Consider the following 26,444-nt stretch of genomic DNA (forward strand, 5'->3'; position numbering starts at 1 on the left):
AAATCTATGTTAATTGGTACACAATATATATAACAGGTAATTTATGACAATAACATAAGGGGGGAAATGGCAGCTGTAAAGGAGAATTTGTGTATGCAATTGAAATTAAGTTATTAGCCTAAAATAGATTTGTTATAACTTTAAGATACTTTCTGCAATTGCAGTGGTAACCACAAAATATCCATACAATGCACACAAAAGGACAAAGAAGGGAGTCAAAGACAGACAGTAACAGAAGAATGAGGGTCCAAAAAGCCACAAGATATACAGGAAACAGGTAACAAAATGGCAACAGAAAATCCTTCCATATCGGTAATTAAAGTGAGGCAATTAAACCCCTCAGCCAAAAGACATATTGGCTAAAATGGATAAAAAAAATAAAAATAGGATCCAGTGATATGCTGCATAGAAGCACTTTAAATCTAACACCACATAAAGGCTGAACTTGAAGGATGAAAAAAGATATGCTATGCAGACAATAACCAAAAGAGAGCAGGGATATCTATACTAATATGAGGCAGAATAGACTTTAAGTCAAAAACTGTCACAAGAGACTAAGAAGGATACTATATAATGATTAAAGGGTCAATTCACCAGGATGATGTAGTAATTATAAATATTTATGCACTAAATATCAGAGCTCTTAAATATGTGAAGCAAACATTGACAGAATTGAAGGGATAAATACATATCAACACAGTAATAGTAGGAGATTTCAATAGCCCACTTTCAATAATGGATAGGACCACCAGATATAAGATAAGATCAATAAAGAAATAAAGGACTTCTCTTTTTTTTCCCCCAAGGCGGCAGATCAGAGACTCTTTTAGCATGCTTCACCTATTTGGAAGCAAAAAAAAACACACACACACACAAAACAGTGCATAGTCATATAGTGCTCTTTTATTCAAGTGCTCTTTTATTCAAGGAAATTCAAATCCTGGAAAATAAAAGGTGAGAAGGCACCCTGAGTAGCAGCATCTGGCTGAGAACTGTGAGTGAAGCCCCCGATATGGTAGAGGAGCAAAGAGTGTACCTCTGTGATCTACCTTTCCTCTGAGAAACCATGCCACCCAGGCCATGGGAAACTACCTCGGCCCTTCTAAGCCCTGGGGCTAACATGGCGAGAGGCCAGGAGACTGAGAAAGAAAAATACTGGGAAATGCTCCAGTATTTTTCTCAGACCTGGGATCTAACAGGAGGATGCCCTTCTCAATCTTGGCTCACAACAAACTGGGCAGGATTCAGTAACCTGGCAACAGTAGCCATGGGCATTAGAGATTCTTGGGCTGGAGAATGGAGTGCTGGGACTGGAGGTGGGGAAGGGCCCCCACATCCAGAACTGAGTGGTGATTGTGGAGTGCATTCAAGCCATGGGTTCTGAAATTGGGCTTTCCCCCTTTGTGGAACCAGAGAGGGAGGAGATTTGCTAGAGAGCCATGGTTTTCCCCAAGTGGCAAGATTTGTGGACAGGGATGGCACTGTGATCTAAAGCCAGTCTGCACTGACTTTCCTGAGTGCCCCAGCTCATGCCAGGGTGGGATTCAACTCCATTGGTTCTGAGGAGTGAGAGGGAGGCAGATTCCCACACCAGCTCACCTGGTCTAGGAGCTTTGGCTGCCCTGGTCTTCACATGTGAGGAACTTGGTGCATCAGCAGTGTTTCTACCCTTTACTGGGCATATCTCCAGGCATTTGGTGACTGCTCCCTAAACTCTCCTCAGAGATAGTGGTTGCATTCACTGTTTGGGAGGTGGGGGGGCCGGGAGGCGGGAGTAGCGCAAGTGCAGGGTTGCCTGGTCCAGCTCTGCCCAGCTTCACACACTCTCTCAGGCTGAGGATAAAACCCAAACCACTGAGCATTCCATAATCCAGCCCATTGCCTGGGACACTGGAGAGTTTCTCTTGGTAAACAAAGATCAAGCATGAATTTTACTACTACCACCACAGCCAGCTCTTACTTACAAGTGCCACTGACTGGCCTGGAGGTCAACCTGCACAATACAGGACAAAATCTGGTAACACAAGCCCATAGCACTTATGAATGAGATGAGCTCCTTGTGACCTATAACCCTGGCTTCACAGGAGGTCATGAGCCTGCTCACCTGCCTGGTATACCGCTACTACAAACAGCATTTGAAAAAGCCACCACATGATGGTAATTTACAACCAAGGAATTCATACATAGTCTTTGCCACTGAATGCACCCAGAAGCAAAGCCAAACAGCCCTGCACAACATATATTACAGTCACATCCTCAAGGATTTGGGGGTGGGGGAGGGGGGGAAGTCCTGTCCAAACCCAAGTAAATTCAATAATAAGAAGTGACTATTTCTCCAAATGAGAAAAAATCTGCATAATACTGGAAGCATGAAAAGTCAAGTCAGGGAGTTATGACACCCCTCAAAGGATTACACTAACTCTCTAGCAATGGATGCTGACCAAAAGGAAATTTCTGAAATGCCAGATAAAGAGTTCAAAATATTGATTTTATAGAAGCTCAATCAGATCCAAAAGAAATCTGAAAACCAATAGAAAGAAATCAGAAAATTAATTCTGGATATGAATGAGAAATTTATCACGGAGAACTTCACCAGTTTTTTCTTATCTAAAAATGAACAAACATAACTTTTGGAAATGAAAAATTCACTGAAGGAATTACAAAATATGGCTGAAAGGGTCAATAACTGACTAGATAAAGCAGAAGACAAAATCTCAAAATTTGAAGAAAATCCTTTGAATTAATCTAGTTAGACAAAGATAAAGAAAAAAGAATAAAATAGAATGAATATTTTGAGAAGCATGGGATTATATAAAGAATCTAAACTTACGAATCATTGGTGTTCCTGAGGGGGAAGAAAAAACAAAGTTTTGAAAATCATTTAAGGAAATAATAGATGAAAATTTCCCTAATTTTATAAGAGATTTAGACATGCAAATACAAGAGGCCAAATGAATACTAGGAGAACACACTGCCAGGTGGATTTCACCACAACGTATAGTCATTAAATTGTCTAAAATTAATATAAAGGAAGAAATCCTAAAATCAGCAAGAGAAAATCATCTAGTCACTTGTAAAGGAAGCTCCATCAGACTAACAGTGGACTTCTCAGTGGGAACTTTATAAGCCAGTAAAAGATTGGGATTCTATTTTCAATGTGCTTAAAGGAAAAAAAAATTGTCAACCACAGATTTTGTATTCTGCTAAAATAAGTTTCATAAATAAAGGAGGTACTTCCCAAACACTGATGGAATTTATCACCACTAGACGAACCCTATAAAAATATTCAAAGGAGTTCTAAACATGGAACAAAATGGTCAATGTTTGCCATCATAAAAAATACACAAAACTATAAAACTCACAGGTCTTATAAAAACAGTTAGTTACACAAAGGAGGAAGAGAAAGAAATCAAATTACAACAGGACAGAACTCCACCAAACAACAAAGACAAACAGAAAGAGGGAAAAAAAGATGCAAATAATGTACAAAGCAATTTGATAACAATTAACATTATGACAGAAACAAACCTCACATATAACTATGAACATTGTAAATAAATAGATAAAATGCTTAATTTAAAAGGTATAGATTGGCAGATGGGTTTTTTAAAATATGAACCATATTTTCATAAGAACTATAAGAAACTCCCCATATTGGTAAAGATTCTTATAGCCTGAAGGTAAAGGACTAGAAACAGATCTCCTGCACAAACAGAAACTAAAAGTGAGCAGGAGTATCTACGCTTATATCAGATAAAACAGACTTTTAATCAACAAAAGTAAAAAAAAGACAAAGTCAGTCATTATATAATGTAAAGGGATCAATTCTACAAAAGGATATAAAAATCCTGAATATATACACACCAAACACTGGAGCAGTCAGAGTCACAAAACAAATATTACTGGACATAAAGAGATAGACAGCAATATAATAATGGTGGGAGACTTCAACACTGTACCTATAGCAGTTCACAGATCACTGAGACAGAAAAACAAGGAAACACTGGACTTAAATTGATCTTGAGACCAAATGTACCTGACAGACATTTACAGAACACTCTACCCAACAACAGCGGAATATAGATTCTTCTCATCAGTGCATGCAGCATTCTCAAACACAGACCATATATTAGGTCACAAAACAAATCTCAATAAATTTTTAAAAATTGAAATCATACCAAGTATTTTCTCAGACCACAGAAAAATAAAACTATAAATCAATACCAGGAGGAACTGTTGAAACTATACAAATACATGGAAATTGGATAACATATCCCTGAATGGTCTTTAGGTCAAAGACAAAATTAAGATGGAAACTTAAAAATTTTTAGAAATGAATGAAAATGAAAACAACATACCAAAACCTCTGGGATACAGCAAAAGCAGTGCTAAGAGGGACGTTTATAGCATTAAATGCTTACAACCGAAGAACAGAAAAATCAAATTAACAACCTAACATCACACCTCAAGAAACTAGAAAAAAAAGAACAAAGAAAACTCAAAGCTAACAGAAAACAAATAACAAATCAGGGAAGAAGTAAATGAAATTGTGAACAAAAGAACATTATAAAGGGTCAAAGAAACAGAAAGTTGGTTCGTTGATAAAATAAAGTTGACAAACTGCTAGCTAGACTAATCAAGAAAAGAAGACAGAAGATCCAATAAACAATCAGAAATTTAAAAGGAGACATTAGAACTGATACCACAATACAAGTGATCATCAAAGACTACCATGAACATCTCTACACTCACAAACTAGAAAATCTAGAAGACATATAAATTCCTGGAAACATAAAACCACCCGAGATTGAACACATAGAAATCCTAAGCAGACCAATAACAAGTAGTGACACTTAATCAGTAATAAAAAAGTCTCCTAAGGAAAAAAAAAAAAAAAAAAAAAAGTCCAGGGCCAAATGGATTCACAGCCAAATTCTACCAAATCTACAAAGAACTGGTACCAATGCCCTCTGAAATGCTTCCAAAACTTCAATGAGAAGGGAAGCCTCCCTGACTCATTCTACAGAGCCAGTATTATTCTGATACTAAAGCCAGACTAGCACACAACAAAAAATGAAAACTATAGACCAAAATCTCTGATGAACATAGATGCAAAAATCTGCAGCAAAGTACTAGCAAACCCAATACAACAGCACATCAAAAACATAATACATCACAATCAAATGGTTTTATTCCAAAGATGCAAGTATAGTTCAACATACTCAAGTAAACAAATTTGATTCATTACATAAGAATTAAAAACAAACTATATAAATATCTCAATAGATACAGAAAAAGCATTTGATAAAATTAAGGATCCTTTTGTGATAAAATCCTCAACAAACTAGGCATAGAGGGAACATACTGCAAAATAATAAAAGCAATATATGATGATAAGACCACAGAAAACATTATACTAAACAGGGAAAATTTGAAAGCAGTCTCCCGAAGAACTGGAACAAGACAATGATGACCACTTTCACCACTCCTATTCAACATACTAGAAGCCCAAGCCAGAGCAATCAGGCAAGAGAAGAAATAAAAGGCATCCAAATTTGGAAAAGATGAAGTCAACTTATCTCTGTTTGCTCATGATATGATCTTATACCTAGAAAATCCCAAAGACTCCCAGATTTCATAAGTTCAGTAAAGTTTCAGAATATGAAATTGGTGTACAAAAATCAGTGTCATTTCTATACATCAACAACAAACTGAGAACCAAATCAAGAACTACAATAGCTACAAAAAAAGTAAAATATTTAGGAATATATTTTAAACAAGGGGGTGAAAGATCTTTACAAGGAAAACTACAAAACACTGATGATAGAAATCATACATGACACAAATGGAAAAACCTCCCATGTTCATGGATCACAAAAATCAATATCATTAAAAAAACAACCATACAGAGGTATAGATTGAATGTAATTCCTATTTTTAAAATGTAATTTTTCATAGAATTAGAAAAAACAATCCTAAAATTCATATAGAATGAAAAAAGAGCCTGAATATCCAAAGCAATTGTAAGCAAAAAGAACAAAGCTGGAGGCATCACATTACTTGACTTCAAATTATACTATAAGGTTATAGTAACCAAAACAGCATGGTACTTGTATAAAAATAGACATACAGATCAATGTAACAGAATAGAGAACTCAGAAATAAAGCCATATACCTACAGACAACTGATCTTTGACAATGTCAACACAAACATACCCTGAGGAAAGGACATCCTTTACAATAAGTGGTGCTAGGAAAATTGGATTACCTGTGCAGAAGAATGAAACTGGACTTCTGTCTCTCACCATCTACAAGCCAACTCAAGATCAATTAAAAGCTTAAATGTAAGACCTGAAACTATAAAAATACTAGAAGAAACCCTACGGAAAACTCCTCTGGACATTGGCCTAGATGAGCAATTTATGACTAAGGCCTCGAAAGCAAATGCAACAAAAACACAAATAGACAAATGGGACTTAATTAAACTAAAGAACTTCTGCAAAGCAAAAAGAAATAAGAGAACAGACAATGTGTAGAATGGGAGAAAACATTTACAAACTATGTATACAACAAGGGACTAATATACAAGGAACTCAAACAACTCAACAACAACAAAAACAAATAAAAGAACATAAATATTTTCTCATCCTTTACCCACCTCCTACACTACTGAATGGGCAAAGAACATGAATATTTTTTCAAAAGAAAACATACAAATGTCTAACCTGGATATGAAAAAATTTTTAACATCACTCACGATCAGAGAAATGCAAATTAAAACCACAATGACATATTTCACGCAAGTCATAATGGCTAATACTAAAAATTCAAAAAATAACAGATGTTGGTAAGGATGCAGAGAAAATGGAACACTTACACACTGTTAGTGGGAATGTAAATTAGTATAACCTGTATGAAAAACCGTATGGAGATTTCTCATAGAACTGCAAATAGAACTGCCATTCTAGGCAGCAACCCCACTACTGGCTATCTACTCAAAGGAAAAATAATTAGATCTAAAAGATACCCACACTCATATGTTTATCACTGCACTATTCACAATACCAAAGAGATGGAATCACCTACGTTTACATCAGTGAAGGACTAGATACAGAAAATGTAGTATATATGTGCAATGGAATACTACTCAGCCATATAAAAGAATAAAATCATCTTTTGCAGCAACATTGATGGAACTGGAGGCTATAATCTTAAGTGAAATAACTCAGAAACAGAAAGTCAAACACCACAAGTTCTCACAAGTGAGAGCTAAATAATGTGTACATATGGACATAAAGTATGGAATAATGGACACTGGAGATTCAGTAGTGTAGGAGGTGGGTAAAGGATGAGAAATAAATTAATGGGTACTATGTATATTATTCAGGTGGTGGTTACACTAAATGGCCAGACTTTACCACTACACAGTATATCCATGTAACAAAACTGCACTTGTACCCCTTAAATGCATACCAAAAAAAAGTAATAGAGGTCTTCAACAACACAGTTACCACCCTCCCACTGTTCTGAGGCTCCAGTGTCTATTATTGTACACTCTATTTCCATGTGTTCACAGTATTTAGCTCCTATTTATAAATGAGAACATATGGTATTTGACTTTCTGTTTTCTGAGTTATTTCACTTAAGATAATGACCTCCAGGTCTATATAAAGAACAGAACATATACAGAACACTCACCCATCAACTGCAAAAAAACACATTATTTTCAAGTGCACATGCAACATTCTCCAAAACAGACCACATGAAGGCCACAAAACAAATCTTAACAAATTTTAAAAGACAGCAATCACAGAAAATATCTTCTCTGATTACAGTGAAATGACACTACACATCAACAACAGAAGGAAAACTGGAAAATCCACAAATACATGAAAATTAAGCAATGCACTCTTAAACAACAGGTCAAAGAAGAAATCACAAGGAAAATTAGAAAGCCTCTTGAGACAAATGAAAATGAAAAAATGTTCCTGTGTTAGGCCATTCTTGGATTGCTATAAAGGAATACTCCAGACTGGGTAATTCATAAAGAAAAGAAGTTTTATTGATAGTTCTGCAGGCTCTACAAGCACAGTGCTGGCATCTACTCAGCTTCTGAGGAGGCCTTAGGGAGCTTTTCCTCATGGCAGAAGGTGAAATGGGAAGAGCAAGGGAAGGCTGGAGAAGGAGAAAGAGAAGGGGGAGGTGCCACACACTTTTAAACAGCCAGATCTCATGAGAACTCACTATTGCAAAGACAGCACCAAGGGGATGGTGCTAAACCATTTATGAGAAATCTGCCCCCATAATCCAGTCACCTTCCATTTCACCTTCCTCCATGAGGAAAAGTTCCCTGAGTCCTCCCCAGAAGCTGAGCAGATGCCAGCATCATGCATATACAGCCTGCAGAACAATGAGTCAATTAAACCCCTTTTCTTTATAAATTACCCAGTCTCTGATATTTCTTCCCCCCCCCCCCCCCGAGACAGGGTCTCACTCTGTCACCCAGGCTGGAGTGCAGTGGTGCAGTCTCAGCTCACTGCAACCTCCATTTCCCTGGTCAAGCGATTCTCCAGCCTCAAATTCCTGAGTAACTGCAACTGCAGGCATGAGCTACCACGCCTAGGTAATTTTTGTACTTTTTGTAGAAATGAGGTTTTGACATGTTGCTCAGGTTGTATGGTATTTCTTTATAGTGATGCAAGAACAGCCTAATACAAGGTCCCACCTCCAACACTGGGGATTACATCTCAACATGAGATTTGGAGGGAACATCCAAGCCATATCAGTGCCCAAACTTGTGAGACGCAGTGAAAACAGTACTAACAGAGAAGTTTATGGCTATGTTTACGTTAAAAAAGAAGAAAGATTGAAAATTAATAACCTAACTTTGTACCTTAAGAAACTGAAAAGAAAGAAAAACAAACTAAACCCAAAGCTAACAGAAGAAAATAATAAAGTTTAGAGCAAAGATCAATGAAATACAGAATACAAAAGCAATAGAAAAAAATCAACAAAACTTAAGAGGTGGTTTTTCTAAAATATCTACAAAACTGACCAATTATTAGGTATACTAATTAAAAAAAAGAGAGAAGACTCAAATAACTAAAATCAAAAGTGAAAGAGGGGATATTACAGCCAATACGACATAAAATAAAGAGGGTTGTAAGAGAATATTACAAACAGTCATATGCCAACAAACTGGAAAACTTACATAAATGGACAAAATCTTTTAAACACACAACTAACCAAGACTGGATAATGAAGAATTACATAATCTGGACAGACTTACAACTATTAAAGAGATTGCATCAGTAACCAATACTCCACACAAAGAAAAGCCCAAGACCTCATGCCTTCATTAGAATATTCCAGCAAATATTTAAAGAATTAGCACCCATTCTCCTCAAACTCTTCCAAAAAAATTAAAAGAAGGGAAAATCCAAAATTCATTATATAAGGCCAGCGTTACCCTAGTAACAAAGCCAGATGAAGACAAAGAAAACTACAGACCAACGTTCTTGATAGATATTGGAGCAAAAGTCATTAACAAAATACCAGCCAACGAAATTCTTAGGCATAGTAAAAAGATAATACACCATGATCAAGTAAAATTTACTGATGTAAAGTAAGGATGGTTCAACATAAGAAAATCATTCTAATCACATTAACAGAATGAAAGATGAGAACTACATAATCATCTCAATTGATACACACAAAAAAAAGCATTTGACAAAATTTGATGTTCTTTCATGCTAAAAATGTTCAACAAACTAGGATGTAAGGAAACTATTAATACTCCAACATAATAAAGGCTATACATGAAAAGACCACAGGTAACATCAGTCTCAATGGTGAAAAACTGAAAGCCCTTTCTCTAGGATCAGGAACAAGACAAAGATGCCTGCTTTCACGAACCCTTCTATTTAACATAATACTGGAATGTCCTAGTCAAAGCAATTATGCAAGTGAAATAAAAGGCACCAAAATCAGAAAGGAAGTAAAATTGTCTCTGGTTATAGATATCTTAATTTCCTATGCAGCAAGCCCTAAAGATCCCATTTAAAAACTTTAGAATAATTGAATTCAGCAAAGTTGCAAGATACAAGTCAACATACAAAAATTCATTGCATTTCTGACACTAAAAATGAGCAATCTGCAAAGGACAGCAAGAAAACAATTTCATTTACAATAGCATCAAAAAGAATAAAATACTTTGGAATAAACCTAACCAAGGAGGTAAAAGACTTAAAACTAGAAAACACTGCTGATAGGTATTAAAGACACAAATAAATTGAAAGACATCCAATATTCATGGATTGGAATACTTCATGTTGTTAAAATGTCAGTATTGCCCAAGGTAATCTACCAATTCAGTGCAATCCCTATCAAAATCCCAATGGCATCTTTGGAAATATAGAAAAATCCATTTAAAAATTCATATGGAATCACAAGGGATGCTGAATAGCCAGAACAATCTTGAAAAGTGAAAAAGAGGTCTTTCTGATTCAAAACATATTACAAGGCTACAGTAATCTAAACATTAGTATTGGCATAAACACAGACATATAGACCAACAAAAATGAACAGAATTGAGAGCCCAGATATAAACCATTAACCATATGGTCAAACAATTTTTGACAGATGTCAACACCATTCAATGCAAAAGGAACTATCTCTTCAACAAACGTTGCTGGGAAACTGGATATCCCCATGCAAAAGAGCAAGTTGGACCCTTTTGTTACACCACAAACAAAAATTAACTCAAAATGAATTAAAGACCTAAACATAAGAAACAAAAGTATAAAACTGCTAGAAGAAAACATTAGAGAAAAGCTTCATGATATTGGATATGACAATGATTTCTTGTATGTGACACCAAAAGCATAGGCAACAAAAGCAAAATAGACAAATGGGACTACAAATGGGGCTTAATCCAACTTAAAAACTTTTATGCATTAAAGGACACAATAAAGTACCAATAAAGTGAACAGACAGCCTAAGGAATGGGAGAAAATATTTGCAAATCTGACAAAGCATTAATATCTAGACTACATACAGAGCTCCTACAACTTAAAAACAAAAACAACCTAATTAAAAATGGGCAAGGGGGCTGGGCGCCATGGCTCATGCCTGTAATGCCAGCACTTTGGGAGGCAGGATTACAGGCATGAGCCACCACAGGAAGTGGGAAGATTGCTTGACCCCAGGAGTTCAAGACCAGCCTGGGCAACCTAGTGAAAGCCCCTCTCTACAATAATGTTTTTTTTAAATGAGTCATGCATTGTGGTACACACCTGTAGTCCCAGCTACTCAAGAGGGCTGAGGTGGGAGGATCACTTGAGCCTGAGAGGTCAAGACTTTAGTGAGCCATGATTGTGATACTGCACTCCAGCCTGGGCAACAGAGTGAGACTCTGTCTCAAAGAAAAAAAGGACAAGTGACTTGAATCCACATTTCTTCAATGAAGGTATACAAATGACCAACAAGCATATAAAAAGATGCTCAGTATCACTTATTAGAGAAATGCAAATCAAAACCATAAGGTAGCATGTCACATTCATTAGGATGACTAGTTTTAAAAAAACAGAAAATAACAAGTTTGTCAAGGATTTGGAGAAATTAGAATCTTTGTGCACTGTTGGTAGGATTGTAAAATGGTGAACCACAATGAAAACAGTATGGCATTTCCTCAAAAATTTAAAGATAGATCCACTGTATGATAGGCATCCCCCTTCTGAGTATATGTCCAAAAGCATTGATAGCAGGGTCTCGGAGATATCTGCACATCCATGTTCATAGCAGCATTATTCACAATAGGCAAGAGGTGGAAGCAACCCAAATGTCAATAGATAGAGAATGGAAAAACAAAGCATGGTATATACATACAACAGCTTACTATTCAGTCTTAAAAAGGAAGAAATCTTGTCACATACTACAACACGGATAAACCTTGAGGACATTATGCTAAGTGAAATAAGCCAGTGACAAAAACATGAATACTGTATGATACCACTTATACAAGATCTAAAGTTATCAAATTCATAGAAACAGAAAATAACATGTTGGTTATCAAACTGGGAGAGGGGCAAATGGGGAATTGTACAATGGGTGCAGTTTCAGTTTTGCAAGACAAAAAAGTTCTGGAGATTTGCTTCACAACAATGTGAATATACTTAACACTATTGAACTGTATGCTTTAAAATGTTTAAGATGGTAAAAAATATGTTTTGCCATACACGGTGGTCCTAAGAGGTTTTTTTTTTGGTTTTTAGTAAGGTTTATGTTTCTTACAAAAAATATATTTTTCACAGCTTCATTATGTTTCAAACAACATTTTTAAACAATGCCCTGTCAAAGTTGCCAATATCTCTCTATACACCTCTGTACATCTCTAAGATATGGGAGTATATATCTCCCTATAAAGTTTAAAATGCTAATTGAAAGCAAATATTGGGAAAGATATTTTCCTTTTCTTTTCAAGTTATGTGCTATATGTGAAAGAGTAAAATCACTTCCTGCAATATTCCAAGATAAAATATTCCAGTAATTGGCTAACAAAAACAAAAAAATTTTATAAATAATATGCTCGTTAAAAACACTACACATAAGCAAGATATAAATGAATTTTTTAAAATCTATACTTGAAAACATTCACTATTCTGTTATCAAACTGCTGAAGTAAGTATAAGAATGACAGAAGTCATAGGGAACTAGGACAACAAGATTTTGAAATTGACAAAGAAAAAAGTTCCACTGGGATATGTGAATGTTGTTCTGTAATCTTACTTATAAGGGAGTTAGCAGAAATTGTACTTAGTATTTCACTCACATATTAATCATTTTTAACAGAACTCCTGGGACCCTTGGACAGAGGGGATATGCTAAATGAAGCATTTATTGGCCTGTCTTTAGCACCTCAAGGAGAAGACTCATTTCCAGATAACCTCCCTCCCTCTTGCCCAACCCACAGACATATTTTACAACAAAGAATACTGAATGGCTCTTCTAACAGGTAAGAAATGTTGAACTGAGGAAATTGCTCCATAAAGTATTTAGTATTACCTGTTCAAATGCGAACTAATAGCAAAGCAAGAATATTTCAAAATGTCAAGGAGAAAAATTTGCATTTCTCATGGCTCAGACTTTGCAGTAGTTTGGTTATTTGGAGCAGGCATAATGAATGGCAGAAGTGAATGTAAAAATAATATTGCTACAATAAATGTTACTCTGGGCCAAAATGAAATTACTATAACATATTGAATTGTTTGTATTCTGCTGTTAAATTCTAGGATTGTTAGGCTACCTTTAATAAATATTAATTTTTAGAATATGTAGTTTGAATTATAATTTATATAATATTTATTTAATGCAAGTTTACCATTAGTTTTTGAAATCTGATAAATGATAGTTTAAATATCTGATATCTGTCCAGTTTGCTACATGGGGTTATTGAGAAGATAAAGAATAAATATGAAATTTTAAAAACAAACAAAAGTAATAATGTTAAAGTGGTAATTATAATATTAATTATGATAATGATTCTCTCAAGCAAGGGTCAGCAAGCTTTTTGTGTAAAGGGCTAGAGAGCAAATATGTTAGGCTTTGCAGCCCAGACAAACTTTTGCAACTACTCAATCCTGCTGTTACAGTAAAAAAGTGGCCAGAGACAATATATAAATGAATGAGAATGGCAGTGTTACAATAAAACTTCATAAAAATAGGCAGTGGGTCAGATCTGTTCCCTGGTTTATGCATAACATCCCTGCTTTTGAGGATCCTATTTTCAGTAATTGTAAAGAGGCCACATTAAAAAATACGTATATATCAATTATACATACCCACCTATAATACCCTCAAGAAAAATGCCTCAAACTGTACACATTAACAGCAAATAAAGAGGGGGAGGATTTCCAAGTATCAAAGAGTTTATTTGGATATCAGCAAATCCTCTCCCCAAGAAACAAATATAAAACTAGACAAAAGCCATCATTTCTGGGCTTTGGAAATCACACAAAGGCAAACAACAAATTGAGAAGCATTTATTCATGAAAAATTGCTGAACTTCTAGTAATAAAGTAGAAGTCTCTTATTTTCTTGCCTGAAGCTGCTTCCATCCTCCTGCCCATCCCCAAACTAATTCTACCATGGTAGGACTGGCTTTGAAAACCAACAGCTGACTTGAGCTGAGGGTGGGAAAACTCTGCCTAGCAGCATTGTCTAATAAAAGTAGCAAACTATTGTCAGTAAAATTGACAAACTTGATAGGAAATGCCAGTTCTGCCCGCCTCATTAGGGCAAGTGACAGAATGGCAAACTAGCCAAAAATTCAACAGGGAGAGGCTGGAAATGAGAAAAACAAAGAGGGGCTAATTAAGCTCTCCACAATTTTTTTTTTTTTTTTTTTTTTTTTTTTTTTTTTTTTTGAGACAGAGTTTCGCTCTAGTTGCCCAGGCTGGAGTGCAATGGCATGACCTCAGCTCACTGCAACCCCCACCTCCTGGGTTCACACGACTCTCCTGCTTCACCCTCCATAGTAGCTGGGATTACAGGTGCCCACCACTGTGCCCTGCTAATTTTTTATTTTTTATTTTTAGTAGAGACAGGGTTTCACCATGTTGGCCAGGCTGGTCTCAAACTCCTGACCTCAGGTGATCCACCCGCCTCAGCCTCCCAAAGTGCTAGGATTACAGGCATGAGCAACCACACCCAGCCCACAAATTCTTGATGGGATTGTATGACCTCTCATTTTTTGGTTTTCTCTTGTCCAGTATTTTCCTCCTTATGCTTCTTTCTTCCTTCACACCCAAATGCCAAAAGTGCCCCTCTCTTTCTGCCTTTTCCCTGAGAAGCTATCTTTTTGAAAACTGCCTCTTCAGACTGCATGGTACTTTATAGCGTCTTCCCTGTAGTCCATGCTCCAATGTACCAGAATATCAGGAGCTAGAGAGATCATGCATTGGCATTTGGTGTTTTTTCCATTTTATTTACAATTATTTTGAAGTTTGGACATTCTCTGTCTTCAAGTCATGCTAAGAACATGATTGTCATGTAGTTTCATTTTTCCTTGTATAATGTTCTGTATTGTTTATAAAAGAAGTATTGGGAGCTAGAACATAGGCTACTGCTGTTATCTTCAGCTACCTAGAAGTCCTACCTCTTTATTATTATTTTTTGGAGGGGTGGGGGGCGGCATCTCACTCTGTCACCCAAGCTGGAATGCAGTGGTGCGATCATGGCTTACTGCAGCCTTGACCTCCCAGGCTCAGGTGATTCTCCCACCTCAGCCTCCCAAGCAACGGCAACTACAGGCACGTGCCACCATACCAGGCTAATTTTTGTATTTTTTCTGTAGAAACAGGGTTTCACCATGTTGCCCAGGCAGGTATCAGACTCCTGGGCTCAAGTGATCCTTTTGCCTCGGCCTTTCAAAGTGCTGGGATTACAGGCGTGAGCCACCACATCTGGATACTTCTTTAGAAACAATTTTACTGAGATATAACTTACATATACCATAAAATTCACCCATTGTAAGTATACAAGTCAGTGATATTTGGTAAATTTATAAAGCTGTATGACCATCACCACAGTTTAGGTTTAGAGCATTTCCATCACCCCCAAATAGTTCCCTTATGCCCAATTTCCACTCTCCTAACCCAGCCTGAGGCAAACATTGCTCTGCTTTCTGTCTCTAGAGAAATTTTATAAAAATGAAATCATATAATCTGGACATTTCATATAAATGAAGTCATACAATATATTGTCTTTTGTATCTGGCTTCTTTCACTTAGCATTATGTTACTGAGGCTCATGTAATGTGTAGTTTATTCCTTCTTAATTGCTGAATAGTATTCTATTACATGGATGTGCCACATTTTGCTTATCCACTCACCAGCTGATGGTATCTGGGTTATTTCCATTTTGGGGCTATTATGAATAATGTTGCTGTAAACATTCACATTTAAGTTTCTAAGTGGACATATATTTTCATTTCCCTTGGGCAGATATCTAGGAATTGAATTGCTGGGTCTTATTCTAAGTTTATATTTAATTCGCTAGTTTTAAGAAACTGCCAAATTGTTTTCCAAAGTGCCTGTAACATTTTACATACCCACCAGCAATATATAAGGGTTCCAATTTCTCAGTATCCTCACCAATATTTAATATTGTCAATGTTTTTTTATTATAACTATTCTGTTGGGTGAAGAATGGTATCTAATTGTAGCTTTAATTTGCATTTCCCTAACAACTAATGATGTTGAACATTTCTTATTTGCTCATTAGCATTCTTTGTTGTTATAACTATTCAAATTTGTTGTCCATTCTTTAGTTGTCTTGTTATTGAATTGTAAGATACTTTTATGTATTCTGAATACAAGTTCCTTATTAAATACCTGATGTGCAAGTATTTTCTCCGTCTGTGGTTTGCCTTTTCATTTTCCAGTAGTGTCTTTTGAAGTGCAAAAGTTTCCAAATTTTGGTGAAGCCAAGGATAGCAATTTTTTCTTTTTTTTGATTGTCTTTTATGTGTTGTACTTAAATTTCTTTCTAATCTGAAAATGTGGATATTTTCTCATGTTTTCTTCTAGAAGTTTTATAGTTCCAGCTCTTAAAGTCCATTTTGAGTTAATTTTTATGTAGGATGTGAATAAGGGTCTAAGGTCATTATGTAGTACATAGAAATACACGTTTCCCCAGTGTTTTTTTTTTTTGAGGAAAAAAAAACTCATTTTCCCCACTGAATTGCCTTTATACCTTCATCAAAAATCAACTGACTATAGGTGTTAAGTGTTTATTTCTGGATTTGTCATTCTGCTCTATTGATCTATATGTCTATTCGATGAATATATGCTAACAAGTGCCTAGACTTTGCTCTACTGAGGACCCCACTGAACTAGGATCTCACAAAACATAGCCAATACCACAAAAATAAGCAGGAAAAAGATGAACAGTTGCATACAAAGTAACAGAAAATGAAAACTACACACATCAGTTAAGGAAAATTATCCTCCCCCAAAACAATCATGATGTCAAAGAAAACTGTATAACACCACACCAGGCAGAATTAGATACATTGGAATAAGCAACTGGGTATATTGAAACCCACTCTGAATTATAAAGACAAAATGAGGCCAGGCACGGTGGCTCACGCCTGTAATACCAGCACTTTGGGAGGCTGAGGCGGATCACCTGAGGTCAGGAGTTCAAGACTAGCCTGGCCAACATGGTGAACCCCTATCTCTACTAAAAATATAAAAATTAGCCTGGTGTGATGGCACACGTCTGTAATCCCAGCTCCTTGGGAGGCTGAGGCAGGGGAATTGCTTGAACCCAGGAGGCGGAGGTTGCAGTGAGCTGAGATTGCACCATTGCACTCCAGCCAGGGTGACAGAGTGAGACTCCATCTCAAAAAAAAAAAAAGAAAGAAAGAAAAAGAAAAAAATGGAAAATAGAAATGGACAGGAGAGGAGGAGGGAGGGATGGAAGAAGACACCAAGAAAATTGTCCAGGTGTGGTGGCTTGCACCTGTAATCCAAACACTTTGGGAGGCCAAGGTGGGAGGATCCCTTGAGCCCAGGGACTCAAGACCAGCCTGGGCAACATAGCGAGACCTCATCTCTACTGAAAAAAAAAAAAATTAGCCTGGCATGGTGGTCCACGCCTGCGGTCCCAGCTACTTGGGAGACTGAGGTAGGAGGATCGCTTGGGGCCCTAAACATTAAGGCTTCAATGAGTCCTGATTATGCCACTGCACTCCAGCCTGGGTGGCAGAGTGATAGAGTCTCAAAAAAAAAAAAAGTCCACTGTAACAAATAAATGAAAATAAAAAGCATAATATTATCCAAAAATGAAAAATAAGTTACAGGGTACCCAAATGAGAATAAACTCATAATAAAACTTAATTAAAAACATTGAAAATGGCGGAAAACAAATGAAAATGAGAAGTAAAAAAGTCAAAGAAAAAGTAATGGAATGGGAGATAAGACAGAGAAGCAACAGCATTTGTATAATTGGATTCCTTGAAAAAGAAAAAATAAAACAATGTAACAGAATACTTGAAACTAAAAATCCAAGAAAATGTTGCAAAATATATTCATGTACTTTTGCTTATGTAAGTTATTTGATCTTTTTACCAGAAGGCCCTAAACATTTTTTAAATTAATCATTGAAATATAAGAGTATAGCTAGGATATTTCTTGGAGCTGATTGTTCTAATTTTTCTCAGACACCCGAAGTGCACTTTCAGGAAAAAAGTATCGAACTTTTCAAACAAGTATCAAACTTTTCAAAAAAATAAAATATAAGGCAAGGCAAAAGCAGAACTACAGTTTTCAAAAACTCAGTGACTGAAAGTGTGAACCAAGGATAGTATAGTCATCCATGATCTCCTTCAAGTATGAACGCTAAAAGAAACAGTTTTCAATATAGGAAATTCTGTACCCATGAACCCTTCTTGAGGAATACTAGAGGAAGAGTTTCATCTAACCATGAGATGAGTAACAAAGTGTCAGTACAAGGACTGACTATATTTTAATAAATATAAATGTAGGCAGAAGATAAAAGGGGTGGAAGACCCATATACAAATACTGTATGTTAAGTAGAAGTAATACAACTTCAGAAAATGGGAGTGGAACAGAGAGTGAAAGAGTAAGATAGAATAAGCTCACTGATGGTTGTATAGCCAATAGTTGGGAGTTAAAAGAGACAATAAAATCTCATATGCCACATAATAAAAGGTTAACTAGGAAAAGAAGAGACTAAAGGCATTAGAAAAGACACAAGTACAAAGGTAACCACTAGAACAAAACCACAAGCCTTACTAACTACCATTTACTTTTTATTTTTTTAAGAGATGGAGTCTCACTGTGTTGCCCAGGCTGGAGTGCAATGGTTATTCACCAGGCACAATCCCACTACTGATTGACCCCCTTTCCAGTCTGGCCCGGTTCACCCCACCTTATGCAACCTGGTGGTCCTCAGCTCCCAGGAGGTCACCATGTTGATGCCAAACTCAGTGTGGTACCCAATGGGCATTTTGCAGCCCACAACTCCTGGGCTCAAGTGATAAATAAGTGAGAAGAAAGGAAACACATACCTCAGAGAGAAACACAGCAAATATATCAAAATTCACAAAATTATAAAATATTAGTAAAAGAGTTGAAACCTAGCATATCAGTCATATCAATTGATGTAAATGGACTCACCTCACCTATTAAAAGAAAAAGATTCAATTTGCTCATAAAGCAAGATCCAGCTATGTACTGTAAGAAAGACATACATCTAAATAAAATGATTCAGAAAGGGTAAAAATAAAGGAATGGGGAAAGATATTCAGGCAAATGAAAATAATAAGAAACCAATAGTAACCATACTAATTACAGAATTCAAGCCCAAAAGCATAAAATCCAACAAAGAAAAAAAAATTAATGCAAATTTCACATAGATAAAACACTTAAGAATATTTGTACAACAAATAATATAGAAGTCACCTTTATAAAGGAAAATCTATAAAAGATGCAAGGAGATATAGAGAGATATGAATAATAGGAGATTTTAACTTACTATTCCTTTATTTATTTATTTATTTTTTGGCAGGGTCTCACTCTTGCCCAGCCTGGAGTGCAGTGGCGTGATCATGGCTCACCACAGTCTTGACCTCCTGGGCTCAGGTGATCCACCTCAGCCTCCTGGGTGGCTGGGACAACAGGCATGTGTCACCACATGCAGCTAATTTTTTGTATTTTTTGTAGAGATGGCGTTTTGCCATGTTGCCCAGGCTAGTCTTGAACTTCTGGGCTCAAGTGATCCACCTGCCTTGGCCTCCCAAAGTGCTGGGATTATAGGCATGAGCCACCACACCCAGCCTAACTCACTATGCTTACTACAGAATAGATCAAGTAGGCAAAAAGTAACAAGAAATAATACCTAAACATAATAATGTAGATATTATGAATATTCATCAAATTCTATTCCTTGATAAAAGAAAATAAGTTTTCTTCCTAAGAATTCATGGACTATTTACAAAAAAGGTATGTTACTTGCCAAAATATATCATTAAATTTCACTAAATATTACAAACACTCTCCAATCACAATGTAATACAACCAGCAATGTTTAACAAGAACCAACATGCCCTTTCTTGTGGAAATTTTAAAACCTTTTATTAAACAATTTTTGGATGAAAGAAGAAATACAACATGAAATTTCTAAGAAGTAATTATAATAAAACACTACATATCAGAATATATGGGATGTATTTAAGTAATAATCAGAGGAAAATTGATACCACTAAGCACTTTTACCAGAAAAAAAAATGAGAAAAGGGAACAATTCTAACTCAAAAGCTTTAAAAAATAACAAGACACTACACCAAAATAAAGCACAAGGAAAGAAATAATAAAGATAAAACCAGAAATTAATGAGGCAGAGCAGGGATTGGCAAACTTTTTTCCTAAATGGCTTCAGTGTAAATATTTTAGGCTTATGGACCATATGTTCTCTGCTGCAACTATTTAACTCTGTTGTAGCACGAAAACAGTCATAGACAATACATAAATGAACGGATGTGGCTGTGGTCCAATAAAACTTTATTTACATGGAACTGGAGAACATTATGTTAAGTGAAATAAGCCAGGCACAGAATGACAAACTTCACATGTTCTCACTCATTTGTGGGAAGCTAAAAATTAAAACAATTGAACTCATAGAGATAGTGAATATAATAATGGTTACCAGAGGCTGTGAAAGGTAATTGATGGTGGTGGGGATGGTTAATGGGTACAAAAATACAATCAGATAGAATGAGTGAGATCTAGTATTTGATAGCACAACAGGGTAATTACAGTCAACAGTAATTTATTGTATATTTTAATAAAAATAAATGAGTATAATTGGAATGTTTGTAACACAAGGAAATGATAAATGCTTTAGGTGATGGACACCTCATTTACCCTGATGTGCTTATTACACATTGTTTACCTATATCAAAATATCTCATGTACAGCCAGGCACGGTGGCTAATGCCTATAATTCCAACATTTAGGGAGGCTGAGGCAGGCAGATCACTTGAGGCCAGGAGTTCGAGACCAGCTCGGCAAATATGGCGAAACCCTGTCTCTACTAAAAATACAAAAAAATTAGCCAGGCGTGGTGGAACACGCCTCAGGAAGAGTGAGGCATGAGAATCGCTGAAACCCGGGAGGCAGAAGTTTTAGTGAGCTGATCGCGCCCCTGCACTCCAGCCTGGGTGACAGAGCAAGACCCTGTCTCAAAAATTTCATGTACCCCATAAATATATACACCTACTACGTATCCAACAAATTAAAAATTAGCCAGGCACGGTGGCTCATGCCTGTAATCCCAGCACTTTGGGAGGCCGAGGCAGGCGAATCACGAGGTCAGGGGTTTGAGATCAGCCTGGCCAACATGGTGAAACCCCGTCTCTACTAAAAATACAAAAATTAGCCAGGTGTGGTGGCACACACCTGTAGTCCCAGCTACTCGGGAGGCTGAGGCAGGAGAATTGCTTGGACCCGAGAGGCGGAGGTTGCACTGAGGCTAGACTGCGTCATTGCACTCCAGCCTGGACGACTGGGCTTGACTCCGTTTCAAAATAAAAAAATTAAAATTAAAATTAAAAAAAAGAAATTTACAAAGCAAAAAACAAAACAAACAAAAAACTTTATTTACAAAAACAGGCAACCAGTCCATAAGCCATAGATTACTGACACCTCAGGTAGAAGACAAAGAACAAAACAAACAAACAAAAAACTGTAGTAAGATATCAAATCCAAATGTTTTTGAAACAACAAAATGGACCAACTTGATCAAAAAAAGGAGAGAAAACAAAACATATAAAATTAAGAGATGGCAGAGGGAGGAAGGGAGAAATTAACCATTTAAACAAGGGAGGGTTTTTTCTTTTTAATCATAAGAGACTACTTCGCAAATTTCTATGCAAATGAATTTGGAAACTTAGAAAACAATAGATAATATACTAGATAAATACAGATTGCCAAAAGTGTCCACCACTGAATTTAGAAATCTGAAGCACACCAATTTTCATAAAAGAAATAGACAAGATTATTAAGAAATTACCCTGTAAAAGAGCAAAAGGCCCAGATGACCAGGTAGAATTCTACCAAACCTTCAAAGATCAGATACTCCGAATGCTCTATAAATTATTCCAAAGCATTGAAAATAAAGAAAAACTTTTCCACAGAAAAATGACAAGCCAATATCATTCATGTAAAAAATATTAAGTAAAATATTAGTGAAAAAAATCCAACACTTGGATCCACCCTGAAAATACAAGGTTGTTTTAGTGTTACCAAATCCATTAATATCATATACCATATTAATAGATCTAAGGTTGATAAAAATCATACAATTATTTATATAGATGTTGAAAATGCCTTTGACAAAATTCAGCTCAATTCAGCTCCCAGTCCTGATGAAAACACAACAGGAATTGAGGGACACTTACTTTACGTAAGAAAAACAATATATTTTTTAAATTCTCTTTTAAAGTTTCCACTTTGTCTCTTACATAGTGTCACATATCTTAAAAGATTTGAAAGTGATTCTTTTTAAATTCATTCCACCAATCTCTTCCTTTTAATTGGAGGGTTTAATCCATTTATTATTAATGTAATTACTAAATAAGTCAGGATTTACATCAGTCATTTTGCTGTCATATTCTACATTCCTTGTAGCTATTCCTCTATTCCTCACTTATTGCCTTCTCTTGTGTTAAGTAGGTATTTTAATACCCTTGTAATTTCTTTGGAGGATTTTTCTTTTGTGGTTCACCTGATGATTATAAATCTTAATTTATAACAACTTAGTTTGTTTTAATATCAATTTAACAACAATAGTATATAAAAACTTTGCTCCTGTATTGCTCCATTCCTCTCTCTTGCTCCTTTGTGTTGTTATAAATTACGTCTTTATACATACACATTTGTGTGTAATAAAGCCTTAAATATTATATTGGTCTGTCCTCACATTCTTATAAAGAAATACCTGAGACTGGGTAATTTATAAAGAAAAGATGTTTAATTGGCTCACTCTTCCTCAGGCTGTACAGGAAGCATGATGCTAGCATCTGCTCAGTTTCTGAGGAGGCCTCAGGAAACTTACAGTCATGGCAGAAGGCAAAGGGGGAGCCAGCACTTCACATGGTCAGAGCAGGAGGAATAGAGGGGTTTGGGAGGAGGTGCCACACACTTTTAAACCACCAGATCTCATGAGAACTTACTTGCTATCACAAGAACAGCACCAAGGGGACAGTGCTAAGCCATTCATGAGAAACCACTCCCACGATCCAATCACCTCCCACCAGGTCTGACCTCCAACTCTGGAGATTACAGTTTGACATATCTAATGTCAAATTTGATTTGGTGAGGACACAGATCTAAACCATGTCAGACACTGTATAAACAAAATGAATGATCCTAGGACTAAATTAAAAATAATTAGATTAGGTACAGCCCTAAACTAGTTCTTGTATTTCAAATAAGTCAACTTCTCTGGTTGCCTCAATTTTCTCATTTGTATTAGATTATCCTTTCCAAGGTCTAAAATTATTTATTGTAGAACAAATAAACCTTGTATTTGCAGTAAATATATCTACTTTGATATTTACAGCTAGAAATTAACTACAATATTGGTTGGTTTCCTGCTATTATAATGAACCAGTATTGAATTCATACATAAGAAACTCCAAATGAAATACTATCTTGTTAAAAGTTGTTAAATTTTGGCGTGATTTTATTTGATTCATGTCTAAGCAGTTTTCCTTTAAGTTGGAACAAACCAAATATACTGATCTATTCAGAATCCTGGTGTGTGCCTATAAACAATATAATGGATGAAAATTTTCAGTGTTTACAAAACAAAGAAATTGTCAACAGAATGCCTGGCAGTAGACTTACCAGAAAAAAAAAATTACAGCCTATAATTCATGAAGATTGGCTCAAAACAAACTGTCCCTGCCAACAGAAAATCTGACAATTATTCTGTTGTCTAATTTGGCTCAGCCTAAGTTGACCTTGTTTATTCATCTCAGTCTTTTAATTCTTGTTAACTTGGCATGAGAGGAGAACATATGGCATATGTCTAGGAGTCCATTTCTGTATCTTAAACTGAAATAAATGTAGAATATACTAAGCATTTCCAGTGTGTTGAGCTCTTAAGGTAGCTTTAATGTATATTACATAAAACTGTAAGTTCATATTGTGCCCACCAGGTGCTTTATGTTTGCTGCCTATAAAACCAGAAACTCACTAGAGACATCCTTTTCTAAGCCTTGGTATATGATTAAATGTGTCTAATTTTAAACATCTTTCCAAAGAAGATAAACAATCTTAAGCTCTTTTAAAACATAAAAATGAAAGGGTATAATCAATTTGGCAATCTAAAGATGTTTACACGTTTTCACTGACTCTATAGCTATTTTTAAGAAAACTGATAATGTGAGAAAGACAATGGGAGTTGAAGAACAAAAAGATTTCCATTTTCTCTCCAGCTTAATCTGGCCTATTTTCTTAGTTTCTTTTTCTGATCCACTAAAGCTTATTGAGTAGGAGAAGTTATATTTTATTGTGGCTTTAATATGTCTCAAGAAAAGCTGGAAGGAAATGAGCTGCTTTATAGATTCACAGCTCTTTTATGGAACTGCAGTTAGTTCTCCAGTACCAGAACTAGACAAATGAAAACCTTAGAAAATCTAAGGCACCAAAATTTATGTATTTTAAGAAGTGTTTTCACTTGGAATGTTTCATTTTCTTTTTAGTAACTAAGTCAAATGAGGTATAATTTCATGTATAAAGCCTTATCTATATTACATATTTTGAAATCCTTAACCTTTATTAGTGGACTTCATGTGACATTTACTATTTGCATAGTACTTTTATCCCACAAAGCTCAGAGCATTCAAACTTCATAAGTTGCATTCAAAGATATAATTTTTTAACTACAGGGGTTCCTAATTACCCAAATATTCATTATCTGAGACCCTGTAGTTATGAGTTTACATAGAACAATAGTCCTTATAACATGAAATATTTAATAATAAGTTAACTACTTGTAAACTCAGTCCTCTCCCCATTCAAATATCCCTCCTCAGTGAAGACTAGCATTTATCTACACCTATGAAATATTAGTTTATCAGTATTTTCACTGATTGTCAGCTCTTTAAATACCCAACACAGCAATACAAACATATTTCAAAACAACTAAAAATCTTGTAAAAACAATGTTTCATGAAGTCAATGAAAGAGATGTTACAGAAATGTCCAGATCTCATGTAAAACTATTGATAAATCAGGAAAAGGAACTTAGACCAATTAAAAAGAGAAATTCAACAAGAATAATAAAACTGCAAATGAATTTATCAAAGTATTAATAGAATCCCTCAGAAAAGTGATTAAGTCCTTGAATATTTTTTGAAAAAAAAATGGTCCTCTTTCTGAACTTGTATGCTGTGCAAGTTGAATATGAAGTTAAATATGCCATATCATACTGTAAGACAATTTGGTCAGAAAAAGTAGAACCATTCCCCACTCTCCAAATCAAACTGACTGACTTTGTTCCATCTAAGAATTTACGCACAGATGGCTGGGCACAGTAGCTCACGCCAGTAATCCCAGCATTTTGGGATGCTGAGGCACGCGGATCACTTGAGGTCAGGAGTTAAAGACCAGCCTGGCCAACATGATGAAACCCCATCTCTACTAAAAATAAAAATACAAAAATTAACTGGGTGTGGTGGCACACGCCTGCAGTCCCAGCTACTCAGGAGGCTGAGGCAGGAGAATCGCCTGAACACAGGAGGCGGAGGTTGCAGTGAATTGAGATCGTGCCACTGCACTCCAGCCTGAGCAACAGAGCAAGACTCCGTGTCAAAAAAAAAAAAGAAAAAAATGAATTTATGAACAGTTGAAATTACAACATATATTTTATTAATACAAGTAAAATAAGCTTATCTATATATTTTTACCTCTTATTTTTAGTCAAATTATATTGTCACCATTTATTATGATTTTCAACCCCAGTTTAAATTGATTCACTTTAAGGGGCTTTTTTTGTTTTATTTTCTGAAAGCAGTTATTCTCAGATATGGAACTCCTGCAGCTTTGTTAGTGAATAATGAAATATTGAAGTGTGTGTTTCAAAATCATGAAATATTGCCATTGCAGAACAGCCAGAAATGTCCTTTTCACTATTTCTTTGGGTCTATTTATTATCTCTGTGCCATATTCTTTGAATCTAGGTTCACATACCTTTCTGTGTCAAGAAGGAGTGACAAAAAGGTTAAGAAATTCAGACTTTCAGAGAGGGAATTACGGAAAGTGAAAAGCACATAAGGAATATGGCGCCATTTATATATATATATGCAAAAATTATAACTAAATAATAGATGCTTTTGTCTTTGCTGTTTCCT

At 35.8% G+C, this 26,444-nt stretch overlaps 1 protein-coding gene across 12 annotated transcripts in view; it reads left to right on the top strand.

The window, feature by feature from the left end:
* Positions 1-26,444, top strand: part of WDPCP (WD repeat containing planar cell polarity effector) — a 730,102-nt gene that overhangs the window by 643,180 nt on the left and 60,478 nt on the right. For 9 of the 12 annotated variants that reach the window (XM_055107901.1, XM_003830886.6, XM_034953245.3 and 6 more), the window contains one exon: positions 12,850-13,012. In XM_055107901.1, the coding sequence (XP_054963876.1) occupies positions 12,850-13,012 (163 nt within the window). Of the gene's footprint in view, positions 1-12,849; positions 13,013-26,444 lie in introns of those variants that run through there. The other 3 variants (XM_063594912.1, XM_063594913.1, XM_063594914.1) reach the window with 1 other exon arrangement.

Source organism: Pan paniscus, chromosome 12 (assembly GCF_029289425.2).
Source record: "Pan paniscus chromosome 12, NHGRI_mPanPan1-v2.0_pri, whole genome shotgun sequence".
Taxonomy (NCBI): domain Eukaryota; kingdom Metazoa; phylum Chordata; class Mammalia; order Primates; family Hominidae; genus Pan; species Pan paniscus.